This window comes from Ranitomeya variabilis, chromosome 4 (genome assembly GCF_051348905.1).
Source record: "Ranitomeya variabilis isolate aRanVar5 chromosome 4, aRanVar5.hap1, whole genome shotgun sequence".
NCBI classification, from domain to species: domain Eukaryota; kingdom Metazoa; phylum Chordata; class Amphibia; order Anura; family Dendrobatidae; genus Ranitomeya; species Ranitomeya variabilis.
Genome location: NC_135235.1, coordinates 1,259,156 through 1,278,336, shown reverse-complemented (window position 1 = coordinate 1,278,336; position 19,181 = coordinate 1,259,156). Strand labels below are relative to the sequence as shown.

At 47.1% G+C, this 19,181-nt stretch overlaps 1 protein-coding gene across 3 annotated transcripts in view; it reads right to left on the bottom strand.

Annotated features, from left to right (window-relative positions):
• Positions 1 to 3,491: 3,491 nt before the first annotated feature.
• The window catches only part of TIAL1 (TIA1 cytotoxic granule associated RNA binding protein like 1), a 67,989-nt gene continuing 52,299 nt past the window's right edge, over positions 3,492 to 19,181 (bottom strand). For 2 of the 3 annotated variants that reach the window (XM_077257870.1, XM_077257871.1), the window contains exons 4-12: positions 6,951 to 7,005; positions 6,460 to 6,547; positions 5,182 to 5,257; positions 5,007 to 5,115; positions 4,821 to 4,934; positions 4,575 to 4,659; positions 4,337 to 4,460; positions 3,968 to 4,107; positions 3,492 to 3,885 (exon numbers count right to left, since the gene is read on the bottom strand). In XM_077257870.1, coding sequence (XP_077113985.1) covers positions 3,765 to 3,885; positions 3,968 to 4,107; positions 4,337 to 4,460; positions 4,575 to 4,659; positions 4,821 to 4,934; positions 5,007 to 5,115; positions 5,182 to 5,257; positions 6,460 to 6,547; positions 6,951 to 7,005 — 912 coding nt within the window. In that variant the 3' untranslated portion in view covers positions 3,492 to 3,764. The remainder of the gene's footprint in view (positions 3,886 to 3,967; positions 4,108 to 4,336; positions 4,461 to 4,574; positions 4,660 to 4,820; positions 4,935 to 5,006; positions 5,116 to 5,181; positions 5,258 to 6,459; positions 6,548 to 6,950; positions 7,006 to 19,181) is intronic. The other variant, XM_077257872.1, reaches the window with a different exon arrangement.

Below are 19,181 nucleotides of genomic sequence, written 5' to 3'. Positions count from 1 at the left end.
GGAGTTGGAGTCTGAGATTTAGCCTACCGACTCCACAGCCCTGAAAAATATGCAGTTGTGCTCAAAAGTTAACATACCGTGGCAGAATTTTTGCTTTATTTGCCTTTTTTTTTTTTTTTTAGAGAATATGAATGATAACGTTTTGGTGTTTTCTCCATTCATGGTTAGTGGTTGGGTGAAGCCATTTATTGTCAGACTACTGTGTTTTCTCTTCTTAAATCATAATGACAACCCAAAACATCCAAATAACCCGATCAAAAGTTCACATACCCTGGTGATTTTGCTGCAAAAAATGCCACAAAATATCTCACCCACACCTACAATATGTAAAACAGCACAGAGACAACCCTCAAAACTTCTGGAACAAGGTTATTTGGAGTGATGAGACCAAAATTGAACTTTCTGGCCACAACCATAAACGCTACATGTGAAGAGAGGTCAATAAGGCCTATGATGAAAGGAACACCATTCCTACTGGAAACCATGGAGGTGGATCCCTGATGTTTTATGGATGTGTGAGCTACAAAGGCACAGGAAACTTGGTCAAAGTTGAAGGAAAGATGAATGCAGCACGTTATCAGCAAATACTGGAGGCAAATTTGCAATCATCAGCCCGGAAGCTGTGCATGGAATGCACTTGAACGTTCCAACATGAAAACGATCCAAAACACAAGGCCAAGACGACCTGTCATTGGCTACAGCAGAACAAAATAATGGAGTGGCCATCTCAGTCTCCTGACCTCAATATCATTGAGCAACTCTGGTTAGATCTCAAGAGCGCAGTTCATGCTAGACAGCCCAGGAATTAACAGGAACTGGAGGATTTTTGCCAAGAAGAGTGGGCAGCTTTACTATCTGAGAAAATAAAGAACCTCATCCACAACTACCACAAAAAAGTTCCAGTTGTCATTGATTGATTAGAGGAGGCAATACACGGTATTAAGAAATCGTGTAAGTAAACTTTTGATCAGGGTCATTTGGATGTTTTTTTGGATTGTCATTATGATTTAAAAAGAGAAGACACAGTAGATTGACAATAAATGGCTTCACCCAAACACTAGCCATGAGTGGAGAAAAAGTTTTGGTGTTATCATTCATATTCTCTAAAAAAGGCCAAGAAAGTAAAAATTCTGCCGGGGTATGTAAACTTTTGAGCACAACTTTATGCATGTTCCTCAACTCTGATCTGGAATCTAGTAAATCTTAACCCATGATTAAATGTGAATCAGAGTTAAATAAAACATTCTCCTTCAAGAATTGGCAACAAGAGCTCAGAATGACAAAGATTTAATATAAACCGCCAATATTCACAAGAACCATTATAAAATACTTCCACAATGGCATTTTAGACCTGTTAGGCCTTCTCGTATCATTCTGGACAGCGAGGCAGCATCATTCAGACCTTCTGGGCCTTCCTGAATTTAAAACCTCTCTGGAAAGAGATAACTATTATCAAATAAGGTAGAGAAAGACAAAGTGTCCACTTCTCCCCAAATTTACCTTCTTTCTCTTCATGCAGATTTGCTTCCTAGAGAAAATATATTTTTGCAGTTACCAAAATACTGATTGCAGCCAAATGGAAATCATCTGTTCTCCCTACGACAATCGCTGTTCACACTTTTGAATTTGCATTTGCTCTTAAAAGTGCCTCTCCAAATACGAGGTCAGATGGTCTTCATGGAACCTTTCCTTTACATGCAGATTACTTGTTCTTGATAAAACTCGATTGTTAGCCAGTATGATTTTTTTTTTTAATACTTTTTCTAAACTTCCTATATTAAGTATGTTTATTGGTTTTTTTTTCAGATGAATCTTTGCAGTTTTTTCTTTCCTTTTCCATCTCCCTCTTTTCCAGTTTATTTTTATTCCTCTCTTTTCATTCTTTCCTTCCTCCTTTTCTCTCTCTCCCCTTTTTTCCTCCCACTTTACTCCTGACTTTATTCCTTGTTTTTCCCTACCCTCTCAAATAGTTAGGGTAACAATTTACATTACTAATGTTAATTTGTATTGCTCATTACAGATGTTTATTATGTTTTCCCCTTTTCTCCTGTTCTATGTTAAAAATCCCCCCAAAAGTTAATTAGCCATGAGCATAAAAAAAACTATAATTCCTCTTATTAACTGACAGAAATGACGCGGGTACCACTAATATGTGTAAATAATCAGGGGTGCTACCAATGCGCCCAACACTAGAGTTGCTTTAATTCCTCTTATTAACCCCAATAAACAATAACAATTTACATAATGGGCAGCACAAAAACAAAAAGGCCATCTCTCACCCCTCTACCAACCTAGAGATTTTAAGTGTATGATCACTGATGACCCCACATTGATCATCATGCCCTCCGTTCCTCCTCACTCCTAGACAGCAGCAGCAGGGAGGAGCTTGCACTGAATGGCGGTCCTGATACTCAGCAGCAGGGAGGAGTTTGCACTGCGTGGCGGTCCTGATAATCAACCACAGCAGGGAGGAGTTTGCACTGCATGGCGGTCCTGATACTGAGCAGCAGGGAGGAGCTTGCACCGCGTGGCGATCCTGATAATCAACCGCAGCAGCGAGGAGCTTGAACTGCATGGCGGTCCTGATACTCAGCAGCAGGGAGGAGCTTACACTGCGTGGCGATCCTGATACTCAACAGCAGCAGGGAGGAGCTTGAACTGCGTGGCGGTCCTGATACTGAGCAGCAGGGAGGAGCTTGCACTGCGTGGCGGTCCTGATACTCAGCAGCAGGGAGAAGCGTGCACTGCGTGGCGGTTCTGATACTCAACAGCAGCAGGGAGGAGCTTGCAATGCGTGGCGGACCTGATACTCAGCAGCAGGGAGGAGCTTGCACCGCGTGGCGATCCTGATAATCAACCGCAGCAGCGAGGAGCTTGAACTGCATGGCGGTCCTGATACTCAGCAGCAGGGAGGAGCTTACACTGCGTGGCGATCCTGATACTCAACAGCAGCAGGGAGGAGCTTGAACTGCGTGGCGGACCTGATACTCAGCAGCAGGGAGGAGCTTGCACTGCGTGGCGGTCCTGATAATCAAACGCAGCAGAGAGCTTACACTGCGTGGCAGTCCTGATACTCAACAGCAGCAGGGAGAAGCTTGCATTGCGTGATGGTCCAGCACTCACTGCTCGAGTGGCACATCACTTAGCTACTTTGGATAAACTCACAGACATTGATGGCTGCAGTACCGAATATGCGTGAAAACAGCTTCTCGTAAACTCCACCTAGATATGCAATAAAAAGCCGGGGTCTAGTGACCATTGGGTTTTGATCCAATACGTAGGTGATAAATGTCGTTTCCACAACAACCCATTCAGGCTTCTCCTTAGATAAGTGACCTTAGAAATACTATATTGTGGATGAGGACCAGCGACATGCTGGTAGTCTCCACCTGACCAGACCTCAGCTCTCGGAGGCTGGGAATACAAGCAGTGAGAAATTGAGATGCGCTCTCGGCCGATTCACCCATGACTTATACTCCTCCACCCAGATGTCGGAAATGGCTTTTATTGTGTACAGAAGGAAAACTGAATTTAAGACCAGTCCTGAACTTCAGGGTAAAAATGTTTCATAAAAAGCAAAAAAAAAAAAAAAAAATCTCTAAAAGACGAGTCCAATACATGTGAGCGGTGCTAGCAGCTCCACATCGGATGCGACTGGAAATAAATATCGTATCTATGGAATCCTCTTCCTCCTTCCATCAAGCCCCAGTTCATATCCTCCAGGTCACCACCGTTGTGGATTGCACGTATTAGGAAGAGTTCTTTCACTGTGTTTGGTAACTGGCCATACTGTACCCTGGTGGGTTCTGTATCACTGGTGGCCCCTGTGTGGGAGGAGGGGGTTGAGCATTGAAGCCTCCCATCCATGTAGCCGATTGGGACTGTCTGTAATAGAAGAATACCCAATGAGTACTGACGAAAGCCATTAGTGTAGGGTCATCCATCATCACCGTGGCACGTCACTCACTCTACTCCAAAGCTTTGCTGGTTCCACGCTTGTCCATACATGCCGTATGAGGGTACTTGCCAACCATTGGTGACATACTGCCCGTACTGCTGAGGACTGCTGTACATGTGGCTCCACTGACCCCACTGACCATAGTCCATCTAGAAGAGATGCAAGATGTTATAAAGCCAGAGACGGTACCAGGACTGAGCACCAAACACACACACAAATTACAGGAACTCAAAATTGCCGAGAGTGGGAAAGTGAAACAAGAACGTGAAGAAAAGCCAAAAAGAACATGGCTCCTTCTTCCACAATGTGTTCAGTCCTCATGTGTACAAAGTCAGAAGAACAGTCCCACCCACACCATGGCCAGAATTTGTTTCTTACTTGCTGGAAGCTTTTTGTCATGTCTGGTGTCTCTTTGCCCCAGTAGCACTTCACTACATGACCCTCTATGGTTGTCCCATTCACAGATACGATGGCGTGCGCGGCACTGTCATGGCTGGAAAACCTAAAGACCAGGAAGAGTATAGCAATTATTAGACTGAGTAATGTGTGGTGACCTCAGAGAACGGCCGACATCTGGGATGGCAGCGGCAAAGAAGAGGCTTCCTAATATACTCACCTAATGAAGGAATAGCCTTTCTCTGGGAAAACTCGAATTTCCATGATCTGACCAAACACCCCAAACGTCTGGCGCATGAGCTGATCTATAAGAGACGTGAGCAGAATGATAACCCAAACAATCATTAAGTAAAGAACTGTGGACATTTCCAGCAACACAAGAAAAGGGAAAGGTCTAAAAACCCAGAAAGAGTCAACGATTCACGCTGCACCCCAAATGTCAGGAGCGCCACACGCACGGACTCGCCTGTTAGACCGGAGCCGATGCCGCCACAATACACCGTGCAGTTTTTTGGGCTTGACTGATTGACAACATCTTCGAAGCGTAACTGTTTTGTTGTATCTGATGTGAGAGAAGAGTCTGCACATTAATGGTCAGCTTTACGTCTCTAGCTAATAATAATGCTGATGGAGTGAGGAGCGTGACACTCACTTTCCTGTGTGCTTTTTGGTGCTGGGGGTTTGCGCGTTGCCCAGTTGGTTCTTATTTGCCGCCCTCCCAACCACTGACCTCCCATGTGGACGATGGCGTTTTCTGCATCCTGAGAAAGAGTACGGATGAGCTCAGATAATTAGCGAGAAGAGCCATGTGAAGATCCTCTACTTACCAGCTTGTTGTAGAAGGACACAAAGCCGTAGCCCTTGGACTTTCCTGTTGCCATATCCTTTACGACCCTGGCGTCTCTGTAAGAAGAGAGCATGGACTGATGAGATGAAGGAAGCAGAGAGAGACCATGGTGTAAATCATCAATGCAGATCTAGAAGGATCACACACACTGTCTGGTGGAGACGGCCCTGCGGCTTCGCAGCTAGCCTCCATCTACCATGGCTAGATCCCTGGCCGGCCTGTCACGGTCTACATTCTGGCTACAGCACACAGCTCTAGTAATGACAGGAATAGACATGCATCCTAGCAGTTACTCGACATCAGAGACGCAGCACTCAGTCCTGGTCACCATGCACTCACTAATATTAATGGCTGCAGAATATAGCAAATATCAAAATTGAAAAAAGAGGAAAAAGTAGGAATTAAAAGGCATACATGGCCTGTTAACAGATCGCTTTATTTTTCTTGCTCAATTCTTTACCACCATTTTGGAGTTTGGGCAGCTGTAAATTTTGAAAAATTGACATTTTCAGAAAATTTAAGAAAGGTGAATAATACTATAGAACAATAACTTCAGCACACCAGTACAAAACAGCAAAACGGACACAGAGATGTATGTGTAAAATCAATCTGCACTGAAGAGAGAATGTGAGAGATAGAAACGGAGATAAATAGAAAGGAGAATAAAAAAATCTACAACTGAGTCCAGTGTGCACAGATCCTTGCTGAAAGCCTTCAAGATTCTGTCCATCTACCAGCAATTCTGCAAAATAATCAGAATGCTATTCAGTTTATGGCGAGTGGGAGTGAGGAAAGACTTACACCCGCTAATCAGTGTGACTTACCAAGCAGCATTTCCCAGATACTTGCTGTCTCCAGCAAATAGACAGAACTGGAGGGCGGCAGCTGAGCACTGGTGAGCGGCCTCAGTGCGAGCAGCCACCACCAGTGATCCCAGGCACTGCACACAGCAAAGTCGGCTATTTACATCCTATACACAGCGTCATGGAGAAACCACCAACCCCCCACATACTTCACGACTTCGAGAAATGAGTGGTGGCTAAAGATCGCAACACACAATGTGGCGGGAAAAGGGCCCAGAGCCCCCAGCAGGAGCATCAGCTAGGACACGTCCAGTGTGCCCCCAGCAGAAAGGACGAGCACATCGGGCGCCAAACAAGTCTCCAAAGACCGGTCACGAGAATCGCATCAAATCATGAAAGGACGCCGCGCAGAGAGCAGCGACACCGCAGCCACATGCCGCCCACAAAATACTTACGATATTTTACCAAATGGAGCAAAAGCAGATTTTATGTCTTCTGTGGTGATTTCTGGGCTCAGATCTCCAACAAACACATGAAAGTGATCTGTAAAGAAAGCGCATCACGTTACTCGTCTCACACAGCTCTCCACCACAACGTGGGGTCCCCAGTACAGTGTGGGGTCTGGACAGGACGCGGTGCCATGAGACACACACAGGGTTAATGTCCAACTTCAGGAACAAGAGCCTGAGGGCCGAACTCCAGCCCCCCCCCGCAGAAAGCACCAGTAACAAAGAGAACTGCGTAAAATTTAAATAAATGAGAGAGAATACCAAGAGAGGCCGCCTAACCAGCACCGGATGTGAAAATGCTAGCGCCCAGCCTCTAACCCCTTCTCTGCTGGAGGGGCCTGCAACAAAAAGGGATTAATAGCAGCATCGCAGAGTCACGTGACAGACAGACAGTGGAGAGAGCGCAGGCAGGGCCAGCAGGGGGTGCCACTACTTACTGGACGTGTCCTTCTTCTGGCTGCTCGGAGTCGTGGCCCAATTCACCTTCACTTCCTGCAGGAACATGAGAGTCATCAGAGGCAGGCGGAGATCACAGAGAAGCACACAGACCGCACAGGAAAGTACGTGCCCCCCACATCCGACTCCGGGGGTGCTCTGTCCTCATCTACATCCATAGACATTAACCCTTTATTGACCAGAGCTTTTTCAGTTTTGCGTTTTCGTCATTCATATGTTTTGCTGGTTCCTCCTCCTCTCACCTTCCCCTTACTGTTGGGGTTCCTCAAGGATCAGTCCTAGGCCCCCTCCTCTTCTCTTTGTATACTGCCCCTATTGGACAAACAATCAGTAGATTTGGTTTCCAGTACCATCTCTATGCTGACGACACCCAATTATACACCTCTTCTCCTGCTTTCACTCCGACCTTCTTAGAAAACACCAGTGATTGTCTTACCGCTGTCTCTAACATCATGTCCTCCCTCTATCTGAAACTGAACCTGTCAAAAACTGAACTCCTCGTGTTCTCTCCCTCTACTAACCTACCTTTGCCTGACATTGCCATCTCCGTGTGTGGTTCCACCATTACTCCAAAGCAACATGCCCGCTGCCTTGGAGTCATCCTTGATTCCGAGCTTTCATTCACCCCTCACATCCGATCACTGGCTCGCTCTTCTTATCTGCATCTCAAAAACATTTCTAGAATTCGCCCTTTTCTTACTTTCGACTCTGCAAAAACTCTTACTGTTTCTCTTATTCATTCCCGTCTGGACTATTGTAACTCTTTACTAATCGGCCTCCCTCTTACCAAACTCTCCCCGCTCCAATCTGTCCTGAATGCTGCTGCCAGGATCATATTCCTCACCAACCGTTACACCGATGCCTCTACCTTGTGCCAGTCATTACACTGGCTACCCATCCACTCCAGAATCCAGTACAAAACTACTACCCTCATCCACAAAGCACTCCATGGCTCAGCACCACCCTACATCTCCTCTCTGGTCTCAGTCTACCACCCTACCCGTGCCCTCCGCTCCGCTAATGACCTCAGGTTAGCATCCTCAATAATCAGAACCTCCCCACTCCCGTCTCCAAGACTTTACACGTGCTGCGCCGATTCTTTGGAATGCACTACCTAGGTTAATACGATTAATCCCCAATCCCCACAGTTTTAAGCGTGCCCTAAAAACGCATTTGTTCAGACTGGCCTACCGCCTCAATGCATTAACCTAACTATCCCTGTGTGGCCTATTAAAAATAGAAAAAAACAACAACACATAATCAGGTTCCTTGCATCGTGTTCTCATACACTTTATGCAGTAAATAGCCCTCTGTGTCTGTACTGCTACATACTTAGGCTGATAACTGGTTCATGCAGCTTTACATGAACACCCGAGCCTTACACTATGGCTGGTCCAAATAACTAAAGCAATTGTCACCATCCACCTCTTGTGTCTCCCCTTTTCCTCATAGTTTGTAAGCTTGCGAGCAGGGCCCTCATTCCTCCTGGTATCTGTTTTGAACTGATTTCTGTTATGCTGTAATGTCTTTTGTCTGTACAAGTCCCCTCTATAAGTTGTAAAGCGCTGCGGAATATGTTGGCGCTATATAAATAAAAATTATTATTATTATTATTATTATTCATTCCCCTCTTTCCCAGAGCCATAACTTTTTCACTTTTCCGTCAATATGGCCATGTGAGGGCTTATTTTTTTGTGGGACGAGTTGTACTTTTGAACACCACCATTGGTTTTACCATGTCATTTACTAGAAAACGGGAAATAAATTCCAACTGCGGTGAAATTGCAAAAAAGTGCAATCCCACACTTGTTTTTTGTTTTTTTTTGCTAGGTTCTCCAAATGCTAAAACTGACCTGCTATTATGATTCTTCACGTCATTACAAGTTCATAGACACCAAACATGTCTAGGTTATTTTTTATCCAAGTGGTGACAAAAAATTCAAAACTTTGTGTAAAATTTAAAAAAAAAAAAAAAAATTGGCAATTTTCCGTTACCCATAGTGTTTCCATTCTTCTTGATCTGGGGTTGGGTGAGGGCTTATTTTTTTGCGTGCCAAGCTGACGTTTTTAATGATGCCATTTTGGTGCAGATAGGTTCTTTTGATCACTCGTTATTGCACTTTAACCCCTTTACCCCCAAGGGTGGTTTGCACGTTAATGACCGGGCCAATTTTTACAATTCTGACCACTGTTCCTTTATGAGGCAATAACTCTGGAACACCAACGGATCCAGGCGATTCTGACATTGTTTTGTCGTGACATATTGTACTTCATGATGGTGGTAAAAACAGGATTTTTGGTTGCTTACCGTAAAATCTGTTTCTCGGAGCCTTCATTGGGGGACACAAGAACCATGAGTGTATGCTGCTGCCATTAGGAGGCTGACACTATGCAAATAAAAAAGTTAGCTCCTTCTCAGCAGTATACACCCCACCAACAGGAAGTAGTATATTCAGTTAGGCCTCTTTCACACTTCCGTCTTTTTCCTCCCGTCGAAATCCGTTGAGTTTTGAAAAAACAGGATCCTGTAAATTTTTCTGCACGATCCTGTTTTTTCCCATAGACTTGTATTATTGTATTAGCGACGGATTGTGACGGATGGCCATCCGTTTCATCAGTCGTGCACTGGATCCGTCGGAAAATAGCAGTCCGTCGTGCGGAGAAAAAGTTCAGAGGAATGTTTTTTGTGCACGTCGGAAAATCGGTCAGCGACGGCTCCTGCGCTGTCCGTTGTTTGCTATAATGGAAGCCTATGGACGCAGCATGCGTCGCTGATCGTCAAACACAGGAATCCAGTGACGTATCCCGTTTTTTTCATTCTGAGCATGCCCGGAAGGATTTTTTTTTTGTACCTGATAATGCAGGCAGGAACTCCTTTGACGCATCCGTCATAACACTGGATGCATTGCACACGTTTTCCACTATTTTCACAACATCCGTCGATACGTCACTTCACTGCATTATGACGCACCCCGAACGACGGAAGTGTGAAAGAAGCCTTAGTGAGAAAGCAGTAGGAGAAGCCACATGTAAGAGATAGAAAACTAACAATATAACACAATAAACAGAGCTTTTCAACTTGGGAGGGTGCTGTGTCCCCCCAATGAAGGCTCCGAGAAACAGATTGTACGGTAAGCAACCAAAAATCCTGTTTTCTCTATCGCTTCATTGGGGGACACAGGAATCATCCCTAATCTTCCTTTCATCTCTAAACTCCTCGAACACCTGGTCCACTCCCGTCTTACCCGCTATCTCTCAGATAACTTTCGACCCTCTTCAATCTGGTTTCCGCTCTTTACACTCTACTGAAACTGCCCTCACTAAAGTCTCTAATGACCTACTAACAGCTAAATCTAATGGTCACTACTCCATGCTAATTCTCTTGGTTCTCTCTGCGGAATTCGACACTGTGGATCATCAGCTCCTCCTCACTATGCTCCGCTCCATCGGCCTCAAGGACACCGTTCTCTCCTGGTTCTCCTCCTATCTCTCTGACCGCTCCTTCACTGTATGTTTTGCTGGTTCCTCCTCCTCTCACCTTCCCCTTACTGTTGGGGTTCCTCCAGGATCAGTCCTAGGCCCCCTCCTCTTCTCTTTGTATACTGCCCCTATTGGACAAACAATCAGTAGATTTGGGTTCCAGTACCATCTCTATGCTGACGACACCCAATTATACACTTCTCCTGTTATCACGCCGACCTTTTTAGAAAACACCAGTGATTGTCTTACTGCTGTCTCTAATATCATGTCCTCCCTCTATCTGAAACTGAACCTGTCAAAATCTGAACTCCTCGTGTTCTCTCCCTCTACTAACCTACCTTTGCCTGACATTGCCATCTCCATGTGCGGTTCCACCAATACTCCCAGGCAACATGCCCGCTGCCTTGGGGTCATACTTGATTCTGAGCTTTCCTTCACTCCTCACATCCGATCATTGGCTCACTCTTATCTGCGTCTCAAAAACATTTTTAGAATTCACCCTTTTCTTACTTTCGACTCTGCAAAAACTTACTGTCTCACTTATTCATTCTCGTCTGGACTATTGTAACTCTCTACTAATCGGCCTCCCTCTTACTAAACTCTCCCCGCTCCAATCTGTCCTGAATGCTGCTGTCAGGATCATATTCCTCACCAACCGTTACACCAATGCCTCTACCTTGTGCCAGTCATTACATTGGCTACCCATCCACTTCAGAATCCAGTACAAAACTACTACCCTCATCCACAAAGCACTCCATGGCTCAGTACCACCCTACATCTCCTCTCTGGTCTCAGTCTACCAACCTACCCGTGCCCTCCGCTCCGCTAATGACCTCAGGTTAGCATCCTCAATAATCAGAACCTGACACTCCCGTCTCCAAGACTTTACACGTGCTGCGCCGATTCTTTGGAATGCACTACCCAGGTTGATACGATTAATCCCCAATCCCCACAGTTTTAAGTGTCCCCTAAAAACTCATTTGTTCAGACTGGCCTACCGCCTCAACGCATTAACCTAACTATCCCTGTGTGGCCCATTCAAAAAAAAAAAAAGCTTAAACCATAATCAGGTTCCTCGCATCATGTTCTCATACACTTTATGCAGTTAATAGCCCTCTGTGTCTATACTGCTACATACTTAGGCAGTTAACTGGTTCATGCAGCTTTACATGAACACCCGATCCTTACACTATGGCTGGTCCGAATAACTAAAGCAATTGTTACCATTAACCTCTTGAGTCTCCCCCTTTTCCTCATAGTTTGTAAGTTGCGAGCAGCAGGGCCCTCACTCCTCTTGGTATCTATTTTAAACTGTGATTTCTGTTATGCTGTAATGTCTATTGTCTGTACAAGTCCCCTCTATAATTTGTTAAGCGCTGCGGAATATGTTGGCGCTATATAAATAAAATTATTATTATCATGGGACTTCCCAAACCAGTCCCTGGGGTGGGAAAAAAAGCAGAAAACTCCATGCAGGTCAGAGAACTCACCACTGCCACCTGCAAGATCCTTCTGCCTAGGCTGGCATCCGCCGAAGTGTAGGCATGGACCCTATAAAGTTTGGCAAATGTGTGAATGGAAGACAAGGTTGCCGCTTTGCAAAGTTGTCGGGCAGGAGCCCCATAGCGTACCGCCCAGGAGGCGCCCACTGCCTGGAGTGTGCCTTAATCCCAGGAGGAGGCACTCTGTTCTTGACCCGGTAAGCCTCCAGAATAGCGGTTCTGATCCAGCGAGCAATCATAGCTTTGGAGGCCGGCAGGCCTCTTCACGCACCATCTGGAATGACAAATAGACGATCGGTCTTCCTAAAGGAGGTGGTCCTAGACAAATAGATCCTCACCGCCCTGACCAGGTCTAGCCTGTTCAGCGAACGCTCCAGAGAATGAGCCGGAGCAGGATAAAAGGAGGGAAGGACGATCTCCTCACTCAAGTGAAAGGAGGACACCACCTTAGAAAGAAAAGAAGGCGGAGGCCACAAAACCACCCTATCCTGGTGAAGAACCAAGAAATGGGGGAGGCAGGAAAGAGCCGCCAACTCCGAGACGCGCCTAATGGAGGTGATGGCCACCAGAAATGCCACCTTCCAGGACAGAACAGAGTGAGACCTCATGGAGAGGTTTCAAAGGGAGAACCCCTCAGCCTCTACAACAAGAGTGAGGTCCCAGGGATCCACGGGAGTGTGGTACGGGAGAGCTGCATGCGCCACTCCTTGAAGAAAAGTTCTGACCTGAGAACGGGAAGCTAAGGACTTATGAAAGAGAATGGAAACGGCTGGTACCTGACCCTTTAGAGAACTACGGATAAGGCCAGCATCAAGTCCCACCTGGAGAAAGGCCAAAATGGAAGGTAGAGACAAGGTCATAGACGGAACGTTATTGGACTCACACCAGCCAAAACAGGCTTTCAAGCCGGTAATAGACCCTGGAAGACGACTGCTTCCTAGCCTGGATCATAGTGCGTATCACCCGATCAGAGAAACCGCACGCTCGCAGAACCTTGGTTTCAACAACAACACTGTTAAATTGAGCGACGAGAACTCTGGTGGCAGATCGGTCCTTGGGACAGAAGATCTGGCCTGTCTGGGAGCCTCCAGGGGGCATCCGTGAGAAGACTGACGATCTCTGCGAACCAGAACCTTTTGGGCCAATCCGGTGCGATCAGAACCCATCCGCATTGATCTTCAACAGTCTGGGAAGAAGGGGAAGGGGTCCACGTCCAGAGTTCCTCATCAAAGGAAAATTTGATGGAAGACCTCCTGATGCAGGTACTCTCTCCTGCCGCGAGACCCTCGCGGATGAGAAAATCGGCGGCCCAGTTGTTAACGTCGGGAATATGCACTGTGGATATTGCCGGAACTGTTGCCTCTGCCCAGAGGGGGATCTTGGATACATCCGCCATTGCCAAGAGACTCCCAGTCCCTCCCTGGTGATTGACATATGCCACTGCCGTGGCATTGTATGTTTGGATTCTGACTGGCAGACCTCTGAGAATCCTTTCCCAGTGACGGAGGGACAGAAGGATAGCCCTTATCTCAAGGATGTTGATCGGCAGAGAGGACTCTTGCTCTGACCAACGCCCTTGGACAGTCAGATGGCGAAAAGCCGCGCCCCAGCCGGGAAGGCTGGTGTCCGTCATCACCTGCCAATGAAGGAAGGACCGGCCCTGGAGTATGAGAGGGGACGACAGCCACCAGCTGAGAGACCATTTGACTCGGGCGGAGAGCTGAAACAGACGATCCAGAGACAGCACAGACATTTCCCACTGAGAAAAGATGGATCGCTTCCAAAACTGCTACCATTCGTCCCAAGACCTTCATTGTTGAACGGTAGGAAGCCGAGGGCCTTACAGAGAGCGAAAAAACCCTTGAATGACAGGTGTCGAAAAGCATGCCTAAGTAGACAAGGCGCTGAGTCGGGACGAGGCAAGACTTTGTTCTGTTGACCAGCCACCCGAAACGGGACAGGGAGTCGAGGACGATGGTCAGACTCTCCTGGGCCTGAGAGAGGGACGGACCCTTGATGAGGATGTCTTTGAGGTACGGAATGAGCACTAGGCCCCTTATCCTCAAAAAGGCCATCATCTTTGTGAAGACCCAGGGAGCGGTCGCGAGACCGAACGGCAGGGCGACAAACTGGAAACGATTCTTCAGCACCGCGAAACGCAGGAACCTCTGGGGTGCTGGGAAAATGCAAACATGAGATAGGAGTCTTGGATATCTATGGAGCACAGAAATTCCTGGGCTTCCATGGAAGCGATTACTGAATGGAGGGACTCCATCCTGAAATTCCGCAGGGCCAGGATGGGTCGAACTGCCCCACCCTTCTTCGGCACTACAAACAGGTTTGAATAGAAACCTGTGAAGCGTTCCCCTGCTCTGGGACGGAAAGGATAAACCCCCGAACTGAGAAGGAGCCTGGGATCAGAGCAGGGTCTTTTGGAGTGCGGGGTTCGATGAAACGATCCCGGGATCGCAAACAAACCCTAACTTGTATCCTGAGGATACCACATCCCTGATCCATGCATAAATGTCCCTGAAAAACAGGAGACACCCGCCCAACCTGGGAGAAACGCTGGGTCCTTGACACGAGTCATGCCAAGGAAGATCTGCCAGGTCTGGTGGACCTACCATGGGAGGGAACGCCAGGAAGGGGTGGGCTTGAATGAAGCCTTTTTTCCTAACCTGGCGAGCTTGCGGTCTGTGCTGGCCAGAGGAATCTTTGATCGCCACGAAACGGCGAAAGGACCGGAACTGCCTTTTCGGGGGAGGCCAGCGAGGCTTGGACTGAGGAAGGAGGGAACTCCTGCCCCCCGTGGCATCCTTAATAATTTGACCCAGCATGGAGCCAAACAGACGGGCCCCCTGGAAGGGGATGCTGGTAAGGGACTTCTTTGACGACAAGTCCGCCTGCCATGCCTTGAGCCAAATATTCTGCCAGATGGCCACCATATTGCTGGACGCCAGAGCTGCACAAGACGCGGCATCTAGGGAGGCAGATACCAAATATTTCCCTGCATAGGAAATCTGGTCCACCAGGTCCGCTAGCTCTTGCGGAGGAGTTCTGGCCAGAATGCCCTTACGAAGCTGTTTGGCCCATCTAGCTATGGCCCTTGAGACGCAGGTAGAGGCAAAGGTCAGGCACCATGCAGAAGCAGCCGCTTCAAAGGCTGACTTTGCCAGCGATTCTATAATTTTATCATTGGAATCCTTGAGGGATGCAGCATTAGAAAGCGGAAGGACCGTGTTGGTGGACAGTCTGGAGACTGGCGGGCCCACCGCGGTGGGAGCAGTCCAGTTAGCGGTGAGCTCAGGTGAGCAGGGATATAGAATGCCGAGACGCTTCCCTCTCTGAAAGCGTCTGGTAGGAATCTCCCGTTCCCTGGCAAGTATCTCCACAAATTCACTGTGTGGGGCAAAGACCTTGGAAGTTGGTTTTGACCGTCTAAACGAAACCGCCTAATCTGCGGGTTCCGTTGAGGTATCTGTGATGCCTAAGGTCTGGTTGACGGCAACAATAAGGCTCTATACCATATCTCTCATGTTAAGAGGCCTGTACTGAATCCAAGTCTGAATCATCCTCTGAAAACGCGTCCGAGGACACCTCGCATGACTCTGCAGAGGAGGATCTGGAAGAGTGATCTCGCCGTGCAAGACCGGAGGGCGAGATATAGCGGGAAGAGGACCTAAAATGGCGCTCTTATCTGGATCTCTTGCGGCCTGTGTTGAAAGGGCTGGACGGAGAATCCTGTGACCCACTGGCAACTGCGGGAGCTGGAAGGGGCAATCTGTCAAGCACAGACACCAGGGTCTGCGACACCCTGGTGAGTTTCGCCACAGACTGAGACAGAAAGGAAGCCCACCCAGGGATAGAGGTCTCAGTCTCACCAGGGGAAGGAAGGGACTCCTGGGCAGTGGGTACAGTGGAGTTGCTGCAGCCCTGACAGAGGAAAGAGGACTGACCTAAAGGGAGCCTGCCACAGAGGAAGCAGGAGGACAAGAACGCTCTCCTTTAGTAAGCATGGTGAGCAGACCCACTAACTTATGCCAGAAGGTTAGGGGAACAGGAGAGGTGCAGAGGGGAGTGTTAGACTGCTAAGCAGAGCTACTCACTGTAGTCTTCTTCCAGGCTGTAGATGCGACAAGTATCAGGGCACAGGTCCAGGGCACCAGCAGGAAGATGGCAACCTTGAGGATGCAGGGGACCTAGCCGGTGAAAACGCGAGCTGCTGAAAAGGCCCCTCTCTTAGAGGTCGGAAGGGGGGCGGGGTTAGCCACCGGGTGTGGAGGAGCAAGATGGCGGTGATCCCAGGCCGACTGGGGAGGATGGGAGTAGTGGGTGGAGCTAGCCGCCCTGCGCAGGAAGAGGCAGAGTGTGACGGGGCGGGAGAAAAGCCCGCCCGGAAGTTGAGAGGATGGGGGGGCGGAGCCAGCACTGTAACTAGGCCCGCGAGAAGCCGGGACCTAGATTTACAGCAAGTGACCGCCGGAGCATGGGGGGGTGGCGCGGAGGCCTCAAAACGCCGCGCTGAAATGCCCAGTGCCTCCACTTCCACCGGGATCGACAGGAAAAGCTCCTGAAGCTAAAAACCTCTATAAAAATTACAGCGCGGAGGCCTGAAGGGCGCAGCAAAGGTTTGAAAGGAATAAAGGAATTTTTTTTTTTAATCTTCCCGAACTTCTTTTCTTCTTCGCCAGAACCTGGGGGGAAAGGTACCTCCCCGTCCAGGATCAATCTAATGTCCGAAAACCTGCTATGTGGGAAGTCCTCATCTCCTCAGACTGACAGGATCTGGTGGGCGAGTGGGTAGGGAGACGGAGGCAGGACCGGGTCCGGATCACCTGAACACGCTTCTGTGTTAGGGGCTGGGTCCTGCTGAACAGACATATGAGGATACAGGGTGGCAGTACACGCCGTACTCATAGTCTCTGCGTGGGAGTACAGTAGTGACCGTTCACACTGTATCCCTCCAGAAACCTGAAAAGGAACGACGCACATTAGGTAGATATGGGACTAGTGAAAGACCCATGTCCACCTCCTACTGACACTAAGCTAAACTGAATATCCTACTCCCTGTCGGTGGGGTGTACACTGCGGAGGAGCTAACATTTTTATTTGCATAGTGTCAGCCTCCTAATGGCAGCAGCATACACACATGGTTCCTGTGTCCCCCAATGAAGCGATAAAGAAATTTCTTTGCTATTACTTTCGTTTATTTGTGGGGGAAAAACAATACGGAAATTTGGCGAAAATTTCGCAATTTTCCAACTTTGAATTTTCATGCCACTAAATCACAGAGATATGTCTCACAAAATACTTAAGTAACATTTCCCACATGTCTACTTTACATCAGCACAATTTTGGAACCAAAATTGACCAGCGATTTCTCATTTTTAAAACACTTTTTTTTTTCTTTTTCTTTTTTTTTTTTAGGGACCACATCACACTTAAAGTCACTTTGAGAGGTCTATATGATAGAAAATACCCAAAAGTGACACCATTCAAAAACTGCACCCCTCAAGGTGCTCAAAACCACATCTAAGAAGTTTACTAATCCTTCAGGTGCTTCACAGGAATTTTTGGAATGTTAAAAAATAAAATGAACATTTAACTTATTTTTCACAAAAAAATAACTTCAGATCCAATTTGTTTTATTTTACCAAGGGAACAGGAGAAATTGGACCCCAAAAGTTGTTGTACAATTTGTCCCGAGTACGCAGATACCCCATATGTGGGGGTAAACCACTGTTTGGGCACATGGCAGAGCTCGGAAGAGAAGGAGCGCCATTTGACTTTTCAATGCAAAATTGGGTGGAATTCAGATAGGACACCATGTTGTGTTTGAAGAGCCCCTGATGTGCCTAAACGGTGGAAACCCCCCACAAGTGACACCATTTTGGAAAGTAGACCCCCTAAGGAACTTATCTAGATGTGTGGTGAGCACTTTGAATCCCCAAGTGCTTCACAGAAATTTATAATGTAGAGCCTTAAAAATAAAAAAATCATTTTTTTCACAAAAATGATCTTTTCGTCCCCAATTTTTTTTCTTCTCAAGATTAACAAAAGAAATTGGACTCCAAAAGTTGTTGTGCAATTTGTCCTGAGTACGCTGATACCCCATATGTGGGGGGAACCACCGTTTGGGTGCATGGCAGAGCTTGGAAGGGAAGGAGCGCAGTTTTTGAAAGCAGACTTTGATGGTCTACGGGCGTCACGTTGCATTTGCAGAGCCCCTCATGTACCTAAACAGTAGAAACCCCCCACAAGTGATCCCATATTGGAAACTAGACCCCCCACAAGGAACTTATCTAGATGTGTTGTGAGAACTTTGAACGCCCAAGTGTTTCACTAAAGGTTATAACGTAGAGCCGTGAAAGTAAAAAAATCATTTTTTTTTCCCAGAAAAATGATTTTTTAGCCCCCAAATTTTTATTTTCACAAGGTTAACAGGAGAAATTGGACCACAAAAGTTGTTCGCCAATGTGTCCTGAGTACGCTAATACCCCATATGTGGGAGTAAACCACAGTTTGAGCGCACAGCAGAACTCGGAAGGGAAGGAGCACTGCTTTACTTTTTCAACGCAGAATTGGCTGGAATTGAGATCGGACACCATGTCGCGTTTGGAGAGCCCCTGATGTGCCTAAACAATAGAAACCCTCCAATTCTAACTCCAACTCTAACCCCAACACACCCCCAACCCTAACCACACCCCTAACTCCAACACACCCCTAACCTTAATTCCAACCCTAACCACATCCCTAACCCTAATTCCAACGCTAATCCCAACCCTAACCCCAACCGTAAATGTAATCCAAACCCTAACTCCAACCCTAACTGTAGCCCCAACCCTAACTTGAGCCCCAATCCTAACCCTAACAGGAAAATGGAAATAAATACATTTTTGTATTATATTATTTTTCTCTAACTAAGGGGGTGATAAAGGGGGGTTTGGTTTACTATTTATAGCGGGTTTCTATGTTTGGCAGCTGTCACACACTAAAAGACACTTTTTATTGCAAAAAATAGTTTTTGCGTCTCCACATTTTGAGAGCTATAATTTTTCATTATTTTGGTCCACAGAGTCATGTGAGGTCTTTTTGAGGGACGAGTTGGTGTTTTTATTGGTACCATCTTCGGGCACATGACATTTTTTGATCGCTTTTTATTCCGGTGTTTATACCGTTCCGCATTTGGTAAAATTGATAAAGCAGTTTTATTCTTCGGGTCAGTACGAT